This window comes from Botryllus schlosseri, chromosome 13, assembly GCF_051294905.1.
Source record: "Botryllus schlosseri isolate E-star chromosome 13, Bs_hap1, whole genome shotgun sequence".
NCBI classification, from domain to species: Eukaryota; Metazoa; Chordata; class Ascidiacea; order Stolidobranchia; family Styelidae; genus Botryllus; species Botryllus schlosseri.
In genome coordinates, this window is record NC_137248.1 from 17,649,999 (window position 1) to 17,668,347 (window position 18,349).

At 40.2% G+C, this 18,349-nt stretch overlaps 1 protein-coding gene across 2 annotated transcripts in view; it reads left to right on the plus strand.

Annotated features, from left to right (window-relative positions):
• Positions 1–18,349, plus strand: part of LOC145453611 (uncharacterized) — a 133,523-nt gene that overhangs the window by 93,023 nt on the left and 22,151 nt on the right. For both annotated transcript variants that reach the window (XM_080331578.1, XM_080331579.1), the window contains exons 7-8: positions 16,649–16,702; positions 18,217–18,335. In XM_080331578.1, the coding sequence (XP_080187704.1) occupies positions 16,649–16,702; positions 18,217–18,335 (173 nt within the window). The remainder of the gene's footprint in view (positions 1–16,648; positions 16,703–18,216; positions 18,336–18,349) is intronic.

Below are 18,349 nucleotides of genomic sequence, written 5' to 3' on the forward strand. Positions count from 1 at the left end.
TTTACGGCAACAAAATGAAGAATATATATTTTATGAACATATCACGTCCAGCATCTAGCGCAGGGCGGGCAACATACGGGCCGCGATTCGGCCCGCGATGGCATTTTGATCAGCCCGCAGAGAGTTTCTACCGTCAAAGTGAAATCCTAATCTAAAACTATAGACAAATTTTATGCGCCAAAGATTGGATCCAAGTTTTCCAACCTGAGAAAAACTGTCATGAAACGACTTGTTCTGTTCGGGTTTACATATATAGTTACGAGCAGACAGTTTCGACCATGAACAATTGAACATTAACAAGACAAGGCTGCATACCAATATAACTGATAAAATGAATTTCAGGGTCGGGGCGTAATGCTTTGATAGCAACGAAACACTCCTTGTTCATCAAAAAATCAGCCTTGTCGATAGGGCATCCGCAGTAAAAATGCGCCAAATCTGATAGCCAGGCTTTAAGAGCAGGTATATCATTGTCCGCTATATGACGAGTGTCAGCCGAAAATATTCGGGTTCATTTCAATATGAATATAGCCTACTATTCAATTGTATATTGAAGTTCTGTACCTCCAAGAAACTGCTTAAATTATGGTTGTTATGTATAGCACAGGATAAAATGGATTTCGTGGCGAGGTTTCAATCCCTGCATTGGGACAAATTAGGGAAATATACTTCGGAAATATTTATTTCAAACGACTGTTCACTAATTTGATGAGACTGACAACTTCAAATCGAGAAGGTTTCGCAGACATTACGAAGTCACCCTGATTGACGTTACTGTCTCCATATTTTTATTTTTTCCACAAACATCAACAAAACGTCTCTAAACAGAAATATGTTTGTATCAGCAGGTTATTGGAAAATTGACAATGAAAATAAATTTCCACACTACGACAGTTCATGTCAGACAATTACTATGATGATGTGAGTCTTGAGGTTTTAGCAGTTGTGGTGCGAAACTGCCTCATGCTTTCTCAAATAAAAAACTAAAATAAAAATTACGTTACCAACCATTTTAAAAATTTAGAGGTCTCGCGGACCCCCTGAAATTGCTTCGCGGACCCCCGGGGGTCCGCGGACCCCCGGTTGAGAACCGCTGTTCTAAGCATAACTTCTCAAAAATTTATCATGTCATAGAAAAGTCGGTTGTCACGAATTCGAAACAAATGTACTTCGATTATCACGATGATGGAAATTACGATCAACGGAGTATTTCGAAGTGGTATGTTCAGCAATCGCTAAATGACAAAAATATCAAACTGTGCATACAACTCGGTTAGGTGCACGATACAGTAACAAATCAGATGTAAGCTTGATTTACAGATGGCAGCCTGATGATGTAAAGCTCAACCACTCCAGTGTGTTTATTGCAAAGTATTTGACACAAACAAAATATTGAATGAAGACCCACACCTCGGTTTCATTACCAAGCGAGTGAAATTGTTTTCTGTGTCTTGGTTGTTGTAAATAACTATTTGGTATGATATTAGTTGAGTGTGTGACTATTCGTATCTGTCGAGGTTGAATGTTTAACCATATCGAAATGAATCCAGAACACACGAAGTATACATTGATCACAATAGAATCGATGACGATGTTAACCACATAGAGCGTGTTTGTGTTAAAGTCATTTCCAATATTTAGAAAAAAACGACCCACACCGATTAAGCGACACTGTTTAATATCCAATGAGTGAGTGAAATTTCTTAGGGGTTTGATTTAGTTAGTTAATTGCCGGTGAGTCAATCACATACAAGAATATGGTCTTTTAGTGACTGAGTATTGTGACGACATTTACTTTGACGAATGACAATGGTAAAATTTCCAATTTCTCTGATCGTGTGCGTTGCACAAATAGTTCTAGTATGCAATCAGTGAACATCATACAAATTGACAACGACTTTCAGTAGTTTGGTTAGATGATGACAATTATTCTGGAGGTTCAAATCGATATCACTACTATGAGCAGCAATACAAACACATTTTCCGTAGATTTCAGTGTAGCACATACTGTGATTTTATTTTTGATATGAGTTTTGTATTAACCAAGTCTGTTGAATAGGATGTATCCAACAAGCATACCTCTATTTACTTGTTTGCTGATCAAAGTCTTAGAGCAGGGGCGGGCAACATACGGCCCGCGGGCCGGATCCGGCCGGCGACGGGATTTTGTCCGGCCCGCGGACAGTTTCCCGTCTTACATGATAATGTGGCCCGAGGCGCCGGTCTGCCGAGATTCCCCACTTCTTGCTTAAACGTCAAATTTCAGTGACTGTCGCACCCCCGTAACTGCCGCACCCCAAACCTTCGAATTGGGGGGAGTCGAGCTCGAAGGAGGCCAAAATTATTTCGCGAATATAAATGGATTTTGAAGTATTTCTTTAGAAACTTATGCAACTTTTTCAAAAAAATTTCGTGCGGCGCACGATTTAATGTTGACAATTACCTTCATTATTGTGTACCCTTATCCCAACAAAAATAAGCATGATTAATAGAAATGGAGACTGGCGTTGGCCATTACCGCGCCACGACGCACCAAGACATATGAAGTTATACGCCATACTGCAACATGCGACTCCAAAAAGTGTGCCATATCGATCAGCAGCGAGAAGACCTTGGCCGAAAAGGACTGCCCTTGTGCTGACCGAAAACATGAAATATATGTTTAAATGTCCATTGGCGCCTAAATGGCTGGCGCCGAATGTTCCTGTCCTGGTGCCCTGAACCCCACAGGACAAATGCCACACAGCAGGGGAGAATTATATTAGCCAGTAAAGAAATATCAATTTGAAATCGTGTGCGTCATTTAGTTTAGCATGTTTGGGCGACTTCAACATCTTTTGACATAGCAGATAAGAGGTCACGAAATAGCATCATTTAGCGAAGTCATTATACTACGGATCCGCCCAAAGATGTTTAAATATTATTTAGCGGCCCTACATTTTCCAAGACACCTCTCTCAGCTCTGTTACCGGTAAATATGATTACGTAAACAGAGAGAGGATAAAAAATGATAGCAATATATATGCATTTTCCGATCAAATTGACCGATTCAATCATGAATTATAGAAATTTTTGCGCGCTTCGCTCGTTTAGCGTTTAGGGGGGGGTAATATCAACGTTTTGGGGGGAGGGGCTGACGAAATGCTGTTACGTTCCTGACTGCATGTTATTATATACGTTTGTGCAAAGCGTACGAGAGTGTAGTTCACGCGTAAGTTCGTCAAAGCGAGAAGACTTGCATTATCGACATTTGCGCTGTATTCAAATCTAATGAATTGATATCTTGGTAAATTTGGGGTACCGGGCTTATCGAACGCTTTGAAATCTTAATCAAGGATTGCACCGTGAGTTGAATGATCAGAGAGAAGCAGAGATGGAGGCGCCTGTATGACAATGCTGTTCTCAAATCCATATTACCTTCGTCATTATCGGCGAGAAATGGCTTTGAAATGACATTGCTGTCGTTTAAAGGCATACGATTTATTCATTGTATATGTTGATAATGTAATTCAGCAATCCGACCCGCTTAGTAGGCCTACCTAATTTTCTATATCCGGCCCGCCGATCGGAGAAGTTGCCCGCCCCTGTCTTAGAGTGTGACCTCGTAATGTTTTACATTTTACGCACTCGACAGAGAGTGTGAACAGAGCTTGACACGAATTAAATGACGCCGCCCGGAGTCCAAAGTGATTTTTTCGTACTGTGTAAGGTTCGTATGTTTCAATTCACTGTCACAGATTATGACAATAATGCATTCTACCGGTTGCCAGCAAACGAAATTGTTGTTTCATCTTTAGTCTTGGTAACTGGAAACAATTACATTTGTAAAATATTTTCTGATAGGCCTATCCGCGATACGCAGAGTGATTTGTATACCAAGGCGAATAATTTTCCAATCAAGAACATTTCAGACAAGTATAGTTTTACAACTCAACATGTTAATAACCATGGTAGTGAAAAGTTTGTTGCTGCGATAATAACCTTTACCACAACGTCGGGTCTAATTAACGCGAATAATTTAATAATCAAGTCATGATCAACTATTACATACGTCAAATCAATGTATCAATCCTTATGTTTACAGAATGATAACTTGCGATATAACACCCGCGTTCGACTGTAAGAAATGAATTCTCAACTACGTTGGTCAGACTTTCAAATCTCGTATACTCAAACATATTATGTTAATCTCAAGTCGCCTGTACCGAAGAGTAATTACTTTTGTCTTACAAAATATATCGAGTAATAATTACTTTGTCTTGCAGAATATACCGCGTAGTAATTCCTCTATCTTACAGAATAGTAACGACTTTTAAAATTGAATAAAAAAGACGCGTCGTAGGGATATGAATACAACCGAACTTGTTATGGATTTTAGGTTTTAGTGTTGGTGTGGATTCGTGTATGCTTGGCTGTTTTTCATACTGATACTGTTTGAGTTGGTCGGGTAAGTTACAAACGGATTGACTTGACAATGTTTTTGTGGTTGACTCTTTGAATATGGTAATATGGTAAGATGTCGAGCGAGCGGGAACAGTAGGCGCTTGTGTAAATGCGAAGACAGCGAGATGGTGATCGTGTGAATAAATAAATCTGAAATACAACGGAGGGAAAGTTTGCGAGAATGTCTGACAAGTCTACTTCAAATCGCGGTATGACAAAGTAGGTTGAAATATTTCGATTGCAATTCAACTCATCGCATTGCAACTCGATCGCGTTATGTGCAAGCGGTTGTCAAGTTGGAAATGTTTACAACAATGGGCGATATTTCGTTGATTGACTCTATTGTGTGTATTAACACATTAAAATATCGCGATAGTATTTACTGAAACTCTATTTGAAAAACGGAAAACTGGATCGCGAATAGAGTTGTAATGTTTCATTACTTGTTTCAAATCAGTGTGCGTATAATATCGAAATGGGACTGGAGAAAGATGATAGTCATGTTTGTCAATCCAATTTCAATTCACACATCGCCAAAGTCAAAATATTTCGTTTCAGATTACCTCAATTTACCTATAGAACATCTCGCGAATGGATTCTAACATCGTGCTATAACTGGATCGCTATGTCTGATGCATTATCCTGTCAGCGACGTAGGGTTTTAGAATTATATCACACCTTTTTGAATAAGCATCAACTTCGCAAAGGATTAGCGTTGGATCAGAAATAAGTGAGAATTTGTCTGTATTCGAATCACCGTCTGCGACGGTTCTGTAATTCGTTACTTATTAAATCTTACCAGTGAAATCCAGTCCTGTGACATACTGATTACCAAAATCTTACATTGTGAACGATCGGTATGAATGTAACAGAAAGTCACGAGTGATCGCTATGCCTGAGGTGTTATCTTGTCAGCGATCGCGGGATTTGCAACCTATTTCACACCTTTTTGAAGTGTTAGTTTGTGAACGCGGCTATTGTTGGTATTGGAATCTACTCCGGCTCTGTGACAAACTAATTACCAAAATATTCCTTGTGCGTAATTCCTACCTCTGTAACACCAAACCACGAGAAATGGCTATGTCTGATGTGTTATCTTGTTAGCGCTCGTAGGATTTTACAAATATTTCCACCTTTTTGAAGTGTTAGCATGTGAACGCGGGTATTATTGTTGGTATTCGAATCGTCGTCTACGCCGGGTCTGTGGTAAACTAATCTCCAAGCGACTGATTCCTAGATTTAGCAAACTATTTCACACCCTTTTTGCTGAAAGTACGACATACCGCCCGCAGTCTCTAGCCGAAAGTACGAATCACCGCCACGTCCACAAGAATAACGATATATTGAAGTCGCACTCACCGTAAACGTTGGGATAAACCCGAATCGGTCATATATAAAAATCTTCGATATACACTTTAACTAAGTAAGTGCTCTTCATCCTTTTTCGTCTTGGTACGCCCTTTTAACATTTTCTCAAAACTCGTACACCCCTGACCATATAATACACCGATAACGCAGAAAGCCGCATTTCGATTACATATACCAAGGGTCGGCCACCTAAGGCCCGCGGGCCGGATCCGGCCCGCCAAGCGAAATCGTCCGGCCCGCGACATAATAATTAGTTATCACAAGAATACGGCCCGCCGTTTCATAATGAGTTTCAATCTGCAGTGCAGCACTGCATGAAAAGAGTGCGGCATTGCTACGATATAATAGTATAGCCTACATCGTATTAATCTGTTGTTACGCCATAAAACGAATGTTCTTGAAGTAGGAGATAGAGATAGACTAGACCAGAGGTCTGAAACTCAAATGTGCTTGCGGGCCATTTTTCCAGTTTTGACGGCGCCGCGGGCTGCAGCATTTATAGGGGTATTCTATGTCTTTTCAAGTAGGCCTTATTTGGCGGGAATGAATTTTCCTACTGAAAGTGAGCCGATCCAGCATACTGACAGTAAAATCGCATCGTCAAAATGTGATTTACGTTTGTATCAATTTAGGCCTGGCACGAAAAATCACATTTATAACTATTTGAATAGAACTGTTGTACTGGATATATATGAACTATAAGATATAGACACCATGATGGGCGGACAAATGTATGATGCCATCATAAAAGCTATCAGGTTATAATTTTCAGCTACTATGAATATTTTGAATCCAACAAACTGATCATAGAGACTGATATGATATCAAAACATTTTTAAGTTGAGCATTGTAATTCCAATCCAGGATTCGGGTATACTTCTGATACGTAGGCTATTAATCTCATGGCCAAATATCTTCAAATATAGGAGCAGAAAAAATATAAATATAATATAAATATATTAATGACTGTGTCCTAGTGATTGAAATGTCGGAACGCCGAACGGCTCATTGCTGTTACATCGTTGGGGCGTACCACTACGGTATAGCCTACTCGGTAGCTACCTTTAAGTGGCCGTAATAACATGGTTTAGCGACCAAATATGTAACTAACAGATTGCCAATGGTTGCCATAACTATACTTGCTTAGTTAGCGAAATACCAAGCTGCGACCTTCTGATCTATTACTATTCCCCTGATGCGCGATTAGTTTATTGCGTCAATGGTTCTAACAAATTTACGGCATTCCGAGTCACTTCAAGTCCACTCGAGTCATTATCATTTTGCCATCGAGTTGGCCCGAGTCTGAGTAATTCTAAGAAAGGTCGCGTCCAAGTCCAACTCACAAATTTCAGTCTAGAATCGTCTAAGGGTCCGGTTTTGTCATCATGAATTGGAAATGTGGCGAAATAGTGAATGTTCCACTGCATGGTAGCGTTTGCAATTGATGTGATAGTGAAGTTTGATGAATAGTTTAAGGCTTTCGGAGCAGTTTAAAAGGGAATTTTCAATTTAAAACCTGGATAGATATATGTGACACTTATATTTTGTAGTGAAGTTTGATGAATAGTTTAAGGCTTTCGGCAATAGAGGGATTTTTCACTTTAATACCTGTAAAGATATATGTGACCCTTACATTTTGTCAAATTAATAAAAATCTAAAATGTCGTCGCGGGCCACACAAAATGCTCTGGCGGGCCGCGTGTTTGAGACCTCTGGACTAGACTGCCATCAGTGCTTATCAAGCGGGTGTATCTCGCAACCGAAGGTGTTCCATACTTTTTTAAAGGGTTTACCACTCTAATGGGGTGTGACAATAAAGGTGTCCTTCCTTTGCTTCAAAAACGCTTGGAACATCTCAGACGCAATGACAGAATCTCAAACTGTTCAATTATAGATAACTAGCCTCCGTATGTTAGTTAGCCTATCTATAGTTTAATTCTCCAGAAGCCATTTTGTGCCAAGACAACAAACCCGAATAGTGTTTTGGCCACAATGGTGAAAACCGTTAATACGATTTTTGTCTCATTAACTGAATCAGTTACGCCAGATATTACTAGAAGCAGAAAATCAATATGGCGATGTCCTGTAGGCCTATATCTGTCATGTTCGAGCATTAAGTCGAGCAGCTATGCTTACACGATCATCATCATCATTGGTTTATTAGCAATTTTATCAGTTCAATGCACCACAAAAAATGCGATACAATGAATAGACAGGAAGATGTCGAAGCGACTTGGATTAGTCTACGGAATCAGACACCCACCTTGGCCTAGTAGGCGATGTAAAGAGGAGGCATGCACATTACACACTGAATGAAAGTAAAGAAGACAGTATAGAAAAAGAATGCGATAAGAATAGGGCGGCATGTCATGGGAAGTGACATCGATAGGTCAGTTGTGGTCCGGTGATCTTGAGGATGGACTTTATTTATTTATTAGTAATTGCTTGTATTTCGACTTGAATGTGGACATGCTCGTCGACTGTCGGATGGCCGGCGGGATACTGTTCATACACGAGTGTATGAATTGAGAAATGAAATAGCAACTTTCCTCGAAAACACAAATATCGACGACTCATAATCTTGTAATCGAAAATGGATATCTTATCTTGCTTTCCTGGTACATTTAGCGTCACATCTGAACAAATTGAATTTGCAACTTCAGGGGGAAAACAACTCAATACGCGAGATGTTGAGGCGCATTCGAAACAAATCCGTGACTCTGGAAATGTCAACAGTACAAATGAAAATTATGCTCACTTTCCTATACTGGAAGGGAGAGAACCTAGTACCAACACTACATTTGTAACTGTGATACGAAATTTAACTACTGAATATTCACCCGCTTTTCCTACATTCCTTCTCTACAATATTAATTCTGACCGAGCGAGATAGTGTAATGGTTGTGCGTCCGGCTTCTCGATCGGCAGGTCGTGGGTTCGATCCCCGGCCGGGTCAGACCAAAGACTCGAAAACTGGTATCCGCGGCTATCCTGCTAGGCGCTCGGCAATCACGGATAGCATGGAGGAGAAAAAACCGGAGTTGCAGACTAATAGATGACTTCACTATAAAGGCCGTATCGCATCTCCGTCGTCAAAGCATCTCGATGGTGCAGGCGAAAAATAATACCATATCTCTCTCTCTATTCAGTACTCCGTTTAATGTGGACGCCAATACCATTGCCTGAAAATTTCAAATGGGCCTTTCTGAAATGCGATGCAGTTGAATTGAATGACAAATTTCATACAAAGAGCATATCGCTGCATGACTTTGACAAAGAGTACGTTCTTGAAATTGGTCTTTATCCCAGCTTGACCAACAATGCAAAAGAAATTGCATCGATTTTTGGAAGCACGTACGCATGTGAACAATAGTTTTGAACAATGAAATTCACGAAGAGCAAGCTAAGATCACGTATTTCGGACGTCCATTTTGAATAGGGTATGATTCTTGTTTCATCTGACTTGTTACCAGAAGTTGAAAACCATTCACAAAGCAAGCTGCGTCAATCGTTACATTGATTCTGTATTGTTGAAGTGTAAATACATGTGTCTTCTGATTGGTATGATTGAGATTGCAGCAATGTAGGATAATATATACCGAAGTGAGCGTAAAATATAGTACTAAGAAAAATTCCGGCCCGCCAAAAAGTTGTACACCCGAAATTTGGCCCGCGACTAGCAAAAGGTTGCCAACCCCTGACATATACAATACCTCCGGATTCCAGCGGGGAGTCGCCATGGCCAATGGACGACAAATACTCATCTTAAATTTGCTACTGGGAACTTAACACTGAGCGAGCCCTTGCGGTGTTTTGTGCCTTCACTTATTTCTTGAGATATAGACCTATCGTAAATATTCTTACTGTAGAAGCAAAACATCCCAGCAGGCTTACAATATATAATTTATGTACCAAAATCGCGAGTTTAAATGTCAAGAAAAGCTACTAAAATTATGTGTGCAATCGCGCGGAGCGCGAATATTTTGCCTCTGGAATGGATTTCATCGAAAATGTTGCTAGTTTCACATATTATTGTCAAAAGGTTATTCATTCTCAGCTCACGTGATCAGATTAACCCGTAGACCCGATGGAGGGTGTCTTCGAAAATATTGGGCAGAATATTAATGACGCATCTTCCGGTTTTTATTAATCACTTAGTTACATATTGTTATTTCTTGGCCTCCCACCAGGATTGTTTGTATTGTTAAATATTAATATTAATAATTCTATTACACATCAATGACAGTGGCGATAATCGCGCGTTTAGAATTTGTGCGCCACGACAGTGCATTTCTTAAAGTTTAGTGTCTTTGCTTTGGTAATAGGGACGACTTTCGCTTGCAAGCGCACTCCCACTCTTCATTCTCTCTCGCTAACGTGCGTCCACTTTCAGGACTCTGCTGCTGACTTTGGAGCTCGGCTCACTGTTCTTCTAGCTAGGCTTTTCAAGCCGCTACGAAGGCGACGAGGAGCCTATAGATAAACCTCCAACACATAGAAACATGGCTGAGCCGTGACTCGAACCAGCAAATATTGGTTGCATAATGACGGCCGCCAACACACGCTAATTTAAATATGTGTAGAAGGTCGCAAGATTATGGGTTCGCGGCTGAATGAGGCCGTGCGTCCGCAGGTTGGCCACCCCTGGCCTAGCCGAAAAAAGAATGAACATTTGACCGAGGTTGCAATGTATAGTAAATGCTAAATACGAATCAGGGCTCGAGGTTACTTGACCACCATCTAACGCAGTGGTTCGCAAACTCGACCCCCTGGCTGCCCAAGCATGTATTCCGCGCTATCCATAAGCTTGCCGCAGGAAGCATCAATTCAAAATGTCGGAGCTGTAGCGGTGGTTTCCTCGAGAATCATCAGACAGATATCGCAAGCTGTACTCATGCTAACTCCACCTGCTCTACTCGAAAAGGGTGTCCGGTCAATACCGAGAATGGACATTACCGAGAAAGGACAATACTGGGAATGGACACAACCAAGAATGGACATTACCGAGAAAGCAATACATGCAATACAGGCATGTTATGCATATGAACAGGTCGAGTGTGTGCATAACGGCGTTGCCACATTCGGTATCGATTCTCAGGTATAAATTTCTCGACAACGTCCGTTACATTAAGCTAGATTCGTGGCATTGTCCATTCTCGGTAATGTCCGTTCTCGGTAATGTCCATTCTCAGTCATGTCCATTCTCGGTAATGTACATTCTCGGTAATAGCATTCTCGGTAATGTCCATCTCGGTAATAGCATTCTCGGTCATTGTATGGAACCCTCGAAAAGGCAGTAATAAGTCCATTACCAAAGGTTAACCTGAAGAGAAACATTTGCTTAAGACATCACATTGTACGATATTAGCCTACACATCCAGTCAATCTGTTTTGAAGCGTAAACTGGGGTATATATTGTGATAGCTATAGTCATCGTATCATCGGTTCATCATAATGTGGATCTGGTACACTCCTGTACACCCAATCCGAGTTGTACACACTTCAAAACTTATGGTACACCCGGGGGTGTACGAAACACCCGGTTAAAGAGTGCTGCCATATTGCTCATTGACCTGTGCGTCAACCTGTACTGACGCATAAACCTGCCTGTGTGATAGCTAGCCATCGGCTTATTGTAATTCGGATCTGGTACACCCCTGTACACCCCATCCGAGTGGTACACCCTTTGGAAATTCTGGTACACCCTAGGGTGTACGAAAACCCCGGTTGAAGAGCACTGATATAAGCAGAAGTAAAGACGATGTTATGTGTTATGTGTTACGCTGCGATAAGTGATGCGGGTGACATCAGAACAATGTATCTCATCAATTGAAATATGAATTACTTATCGTCAACAGTAGATTTGTTGATGTGGTTGCATACTTATAGTAGTTCATTGAATGTCGCTACTTGCAGAACAGCATAATATATATTCATCACCGGCACAAAATATAAATTTATCGATAATGACAGAATAAATAGGTGTATGCTTACCGGAAATATATTCGAATACCGTGCCACAGGGGCTTTTTTGCCCAGTTGCTTCACCACACACTTGAGAAGTGAAGCAAACGTATCCGAAGATACTTAACGATATCTTGACTGAAAAAGTAAGTTTAGCCTGAGGAATGTTGAAGTAGAAACGGAAGTTGTCTAAATAGGTAATCACATATACAGGCAGTGGCGTAGCAGCCACTTGGCGGTTCTGGCTCTGCGCCAGGGGCGGCAGGCTCCAAGAGGGAGGTAAAATGAGGCTGCACAGTGTGTACAGTCGGCTAAAAGCAGCGTAATTGATAGTTCTATAGCTGGCGTCGCATGAACAATTACTTAATCGGACTGGTCTCAATCGAAAGCTAGTGTCGCGCTGATTCCGAATATGTTAACATGGCAATGGAACCACTCCAAAATCACCGTCAAGGCCGATTGTTCCCAACAATCGGAGCGCCGCAACACGTTGACCAATTGACCATGATAGTGGGAATTATATCGAGCGATTATTCGGAAAAATGCCGATTTTTAGATCAGCATTTAAATAGTATTCCCGGCATCAGGGCAACGATAGCTTTCGATTAAGATCAGTATTGTTAAATTTGAGCTCTCGGAGGGCCCGGCCAATTATAGGATGACCATGACCAACTATCTACTGCTTTTAGCTGTCTCAGCAAGAGGCTTGTCTGGAAATTCAAGTGTGAAAACTAAGTTGCCCATTAAGGGTGTTCAAAAAAAACTTTTTTTTTAATTTCATCGGATTAGTTGTCAAGTCGTCAGGTTACCTAAAAAAAACGTTGCACACCAAATTTGACTCAACTCCAGCCACTATAAAACCCGAGGTCAGTCAAATTGAAATTTCAGTTATTTTTGAAATAATAGTTTCTACGGTGACCAATGACCGACATGACCAAAATTCGTTTTACAGGTATGCCTGAAAATGCAGGGGTGTCTTTTCCACTTGTTTTGATCTTGACAAGGGCCTGTGGTGGAGTTTGGATGAAGACATAGCCAGTGAACGAGAAAATGATATGACACGGATGAGCTGGAAATTAATCCACTTCATTGAAATAGACACGTTAAAACGATGGTGAGATTATTTCCAAATAGAGTACTTTACACACTGAAATCCCCGACCACGAAAAGGAAAAGAAAAAACGATAAACACGTCAAATACAGGCAAATATATTTCTCAAGGGACAGTCAATATCTATTGTTTGTCGGTCCAATGTAGATTTCGTCACGACACAATTTGATAATATAGCCTATGATATTCTATTATTTGCTCTGCAGCAATCCTATAGTACTCACACGGGCAAATTATAAGACTAATTATTACTCTATGACAAGAAGGGGGTTCAGATGATATTGAAAGACCAGGAAATGACTAATGTTCTTTACAAGCTCAGTGGGTTACCATTTAGTTTTCCTGCAGCTAAATTTGTCCGACAGAAATACGTTTTTAGATAAGTATTAGGGATGGTGTGAACCTCCGAAAGGTTCAGGTTCGTGTGAAGGCGAACCTTTTTGAAAGGTTCTGTGTGAACGCGAACGTGAACCTCATGACGTCACGTGACGTCATATTGCTGATTCCAGCCCTACATTTCAGTGAAGTGATAGCTTATAATATTGACCACATAAATGCCACAATGTTGAAGTACGTATTGACGTTTCAAACGACGCCAAATGGAGCAATCAAATGATATAATAGTCCTATAAAATTAATATCTTTCGTCGCCTTGTCAACAATTTCGACGAGGACTTGCAAGGAAATATACGCCTCAACAGTCTAGGCAAGACCATACAATGTATCCGGCGTCTGAGTATTGCTATTGCTTGATATTGAGTGGAGTGTAAAACGGGTTTCTGTGCTTGCTACCGATAGATATTACCCCATCAAAAATTTATACAGCAGTAGCCAACACCCCAATCGCACGGATTTGTTTAATGATACAATAAACATATGAAATCAAGATTTACCCGATACGCCTGCTAGGTTTTTACATTAGACAACGACATCAAATTCGTTGGTTGGTTGAATAAGCATCATTCGCCAACTACTTTTACATGCTACATGTAGTGTATTTCACTCTTGATGTTGGGTGATTGCGGGTCAAACTCACAGCAGAGAGTCACTAAATAATCACAAACGGAAAGCTGAATATTTCGAGCAAACTTCTGTAACCAAACAAGTAAAATATTTGAGATTGGCGGGTTCATGTCCGATTGTCCGTTTGGTGATGTTCATTTTATGCTGCCAGCGCAATGCATAGAATGGTGCGAAGTTGAAATGCAAAGAATTTCAACGAAAGATGTTATGATGACGTGAAAAATGGTGATCTATGAAAAAGGTTCACAGTGCAGAACCTACCAAGGTTCGTTTGTGAACGTGAACCTCCAAATTTCTGAGGTTCACACATAGAACGCGAACGTGAACCTCACGTTCACACCATCCCTAATAAGTATATCACTTGAGAAATATATTTACCCGTATTTTAGCTGCTTGTCAGTTCATTTTATTTCGTGGTCGGTAATTTCAGTCCGTAAAGTACTCTATTTGAAAACTATCTCACCATCCTTTTAACGTGGCTATTTCAATGAAGAGGACTAATTTCCAGCTAATCCGTGTCATATCTCTTTTTTGTTTATTAGCGATGTTTTCATCCAAACTCCACCAAAGGCCCTTGTCAAGATCAAAACAAGTGGAAAAGACATCCCTTGGTCTTCAGGTATACCTGGAACACGATTTTGGTCATGTCGGTGTGACGAAATTGGTCACCGTAAATACTATTATTTCCAAAATGACCGAAATTTCAATTTGACTGACTTCGGCTTTTACTGGATGGTATTGAGTCAAATTTGGTGTACAGCCTTTTTTTAGGTAACCAATAAAATTTGAAGAGTTTTTTAACACCCCTTGCCAATCTATCCGTATGCTAGTGATCTATACTCTGGGTTACGATTAGGGCTGGGCATAATGATTCGAGTACTCGAATCTGAATCGAGTATTAATTTTAATGATTCGAGTCGAATAGTAAAAGACTATTTTTTCGAGTACTGAAATTATACGCTTCTCGCCATTGCTAGTTATTTTATCAACGAGAATTGTGGTTAAGGTACTATTTGCCAGTGTGAAGGCCTTGAAAGCGTGATTAGCCTATCGCAGCATACGAAATATATTGTACAAAGCCACGAATGTTACTGGAAGTAACACATTTACGAAGTCATGATCATACCACAACATTGTCACGAAGTGCAACGAAATCGGTATGGTCGTGAAAATACCAAAGTATCTTTAATGTAATGTATAACAGGCATTTCAGTCTTTGTGGTGGCATAAAATCAACATATTTGAACTTGGACATATTGTATTCTGCTATGACGTCATAATGAGTGATACTCGATTACTCGACTCGACTCGAAGCATAATACGTGATTCAGAATCAAATCACTCAGGTACTCGAATTTGCCCAGCCCTAGTTACGATTTGGTACATCAGACCGAGATAGATGTGAAGGTGAACCGGTCCTAGGAACTGTTTAAGTTAGTAATAATTGTCAGATTGACAGAGTGTGCTTAAATTTATATAAGTGGTAATTAAGACTCGAAAATAAAACACATTCGTTCGCTATTTCTTGTCTTTATTATTTTTTGCCTCATTAACGTTGAGACGGTGAGTCTGAGACGCGGGATATAATTTATATTAATTTTTATTGAAAAGATTGCTTGAACATGAATCTATGTCGAAATTTGCTGCGGTCTACTTAGGGGGCGGCATTTTAGCGAGAGCCAGGGGCGGCATCACATGCTGCAACGCCAGTGTATACAGGTACAGTAATTCTAAAATGTTCAAGTACTTCGATACTGACCCCCTCTGAATATATATGACTACCACACCGGGCAGTCATACTATCTTTAACTTTAAATGAGTGAAGGAATGCATTATCCAGGCGGGAAGATATCATATTTCAAAACGTCACAATTCAAATTAAACTGCGGCAATGGGAACGTGCATTGTACGAAGGTTGGCATATCACGAACGCGGGTTAGAAGTTTTGTCATCATTCATGAGCGCATTCCTATGTGAATGAATGCATGTGTTAAAATCCGGCGATAAAGTTACTTAACCCGCCGTCACTAAGGTGTGACCCGAATTGACCCGAATCTAACGCACATGCGAGTCACTTTTTAATGAAAATTCGGCCTGTTCTTGCCAGCCAAGTAATCCTATTGTGTTATGCACTCTCCACTCAATCAATATCATCCACTACGAGCTGATTGACGCTAATACCTCGACACCATGAGTAATTTAATGCACATAGGTCAGATTCTAAATGAAAAACCCACCATGCACGGTTTATCTCTCCGATTTTTATTCTCGTGAATTTGGCAATTCATCGCTCCTATGCCAAGAAAATAGGGAAATCATCAAATTTTCTAATTGGGTCAATTTGATCCCACGTCGCCATTTGTGTAACTGTACCTCGCCTTCGTGATCTAGGGGGTAACGGTCTACGTGGGGTTCGGGTAATGAACATTCAACAGTATAACAGTACGCAAGATGTGATAAGAGAGCTCTTCAGATAAATTATAAAGGAAATCAGCAGGTGAATTGATTTGGTCAATTTTCAACCCACCTCGTTATTCGTATAACGGTACTCCACCTAATTAATGGGATAGGGGTGGTATTGTGGTTCCGATGTATTGGGATTGATATCCCAGGATTTGCAAAATAGCTAATTTATACAACTTTTCATTGCAAATTAGTTACAGTAATGTGGTATATAGAGAGTTTTGTCAGAACCGAAAATCACGACTGCTTTAACAGTAAAATGTTATCTATATACAGAGACGCGTCTATTGCGAAATAATATCGAACAGAACAAACGTGATGCTGATGTTGGTAAGCATTGTATAGTATTCTTGATTTCTAAATATTGTTAGTGATTTATGATCGAAGTCCTCGAGAGATCCTTAGCCTACTTTCAAATTTGGTTCCGATTGAGGTGTAGCACACATCGCTTCATGTCGTATTTGATGGGCATTCCATATTGGCGAAAGTTAGGAGATCCGTTCAAGTATTCGTGGGCTGAATATGAATTCCAATGACCTTCCAAAATGAACTCGAATATTTTTTACTTCTGTAACTTTTACTTTCTATGGTTTTGGAACTTTTGCCTGCAAATTTCAAGGAAATGTGAAACATCATCAAACTCAAACGTAACCATTAACTTTTATTTTAATAGGGGTGCTGCTCCGAACCCCGACTTCGACCCCAGATCCGACCCCTAATATTTCTTTCACAGGACTCCGACTCATACATTCCCGCAACTATACTCATGTAATTCCACTTTTATTACACTTTCCACTTATGATTATTGCACAGTAAATCGATATATTTTTGCATTATTGATCCTAATAATAGTGATTATACCATTGTTACCCAACTAAATCGACAAAAAGCGTAACCCCAGGTCACTACAATGCAGTGCGGGGCTTTTCAACCTGGTGGGTGGTACTCACTTGTGCTGATGAAAAATATTCAGTGCGAAGGACAAACGTGGTGCGGATGAGTGCGGATAAAAATCGTAAATAATTGCTACTTTTTCTGACGTAGAATAATTCAAATAAACCTAACGCCATCACGGGTAACGAACCGGGTACCAATGGCCCCGATAATCCCAATAAACAGTTGTTTGTTTGTGCAGACGAAACTACGCTGGCGCTTATGGCGTTTTGAGGTCTAACCAATTCATAGTCAGCAATATCAACGTTATGTCACCGAAAATGCTGTAGGAATTTTACCACAGATCGTCAGACACAATCATGAAATTAAATAGAATAGTAACTTATATCGCATTTGAAGTCATTTTACTTGTTCGAGTTAAGCACTGCAAACTTCGTCCACGTTGTAAAGGTTTTCCGAATATTAGACAATAATAGACAGCGCTGACATATAATTATGTTCCGTGATTGGTTATAAAACTCATTGCTGTACAACAATGTTCATTTTCGGACGGAGTTGTTTACATATCCCATTTAATGTGCAGTACATGTCTTATTATACAACGTTACCACAGACCACATATCTCCTCTGCACGTATACAGCTATTAATTTATGGATTTCTAGTATATATTTCCATTGTGCTTATCGCCCCCTTATTCTTTCAACGACCGCCAACCTCTCAGTTGGTGTAGCTAACACCCTCAGGGTACACAGGCGCCTACATTTGGAACCACTGTTCTTGAGGCGATACCTCTCTAACTGCCTTACAAACTGAATGTCCAAATTGTCAAATGTCATAATTATCTGAGATTACTATTCTCATGTATAGTGTAGTATCGCTCTGAGTGACATAATGTAACATAAAATTTCCCAGTGTAGGCTACTCGATGTTTTTAATTTCTACATTTTAGTCAACCAGAACACGAAATCTCATCTTATGAACTTGACGGCTTCGTTTGAAAAGAAAGACGGACAGCTAATGGCATTAATCAATGAGAATGCGGGAGATTCAGCGAACAGATCGGAGTGGGTAAATTGCGACTG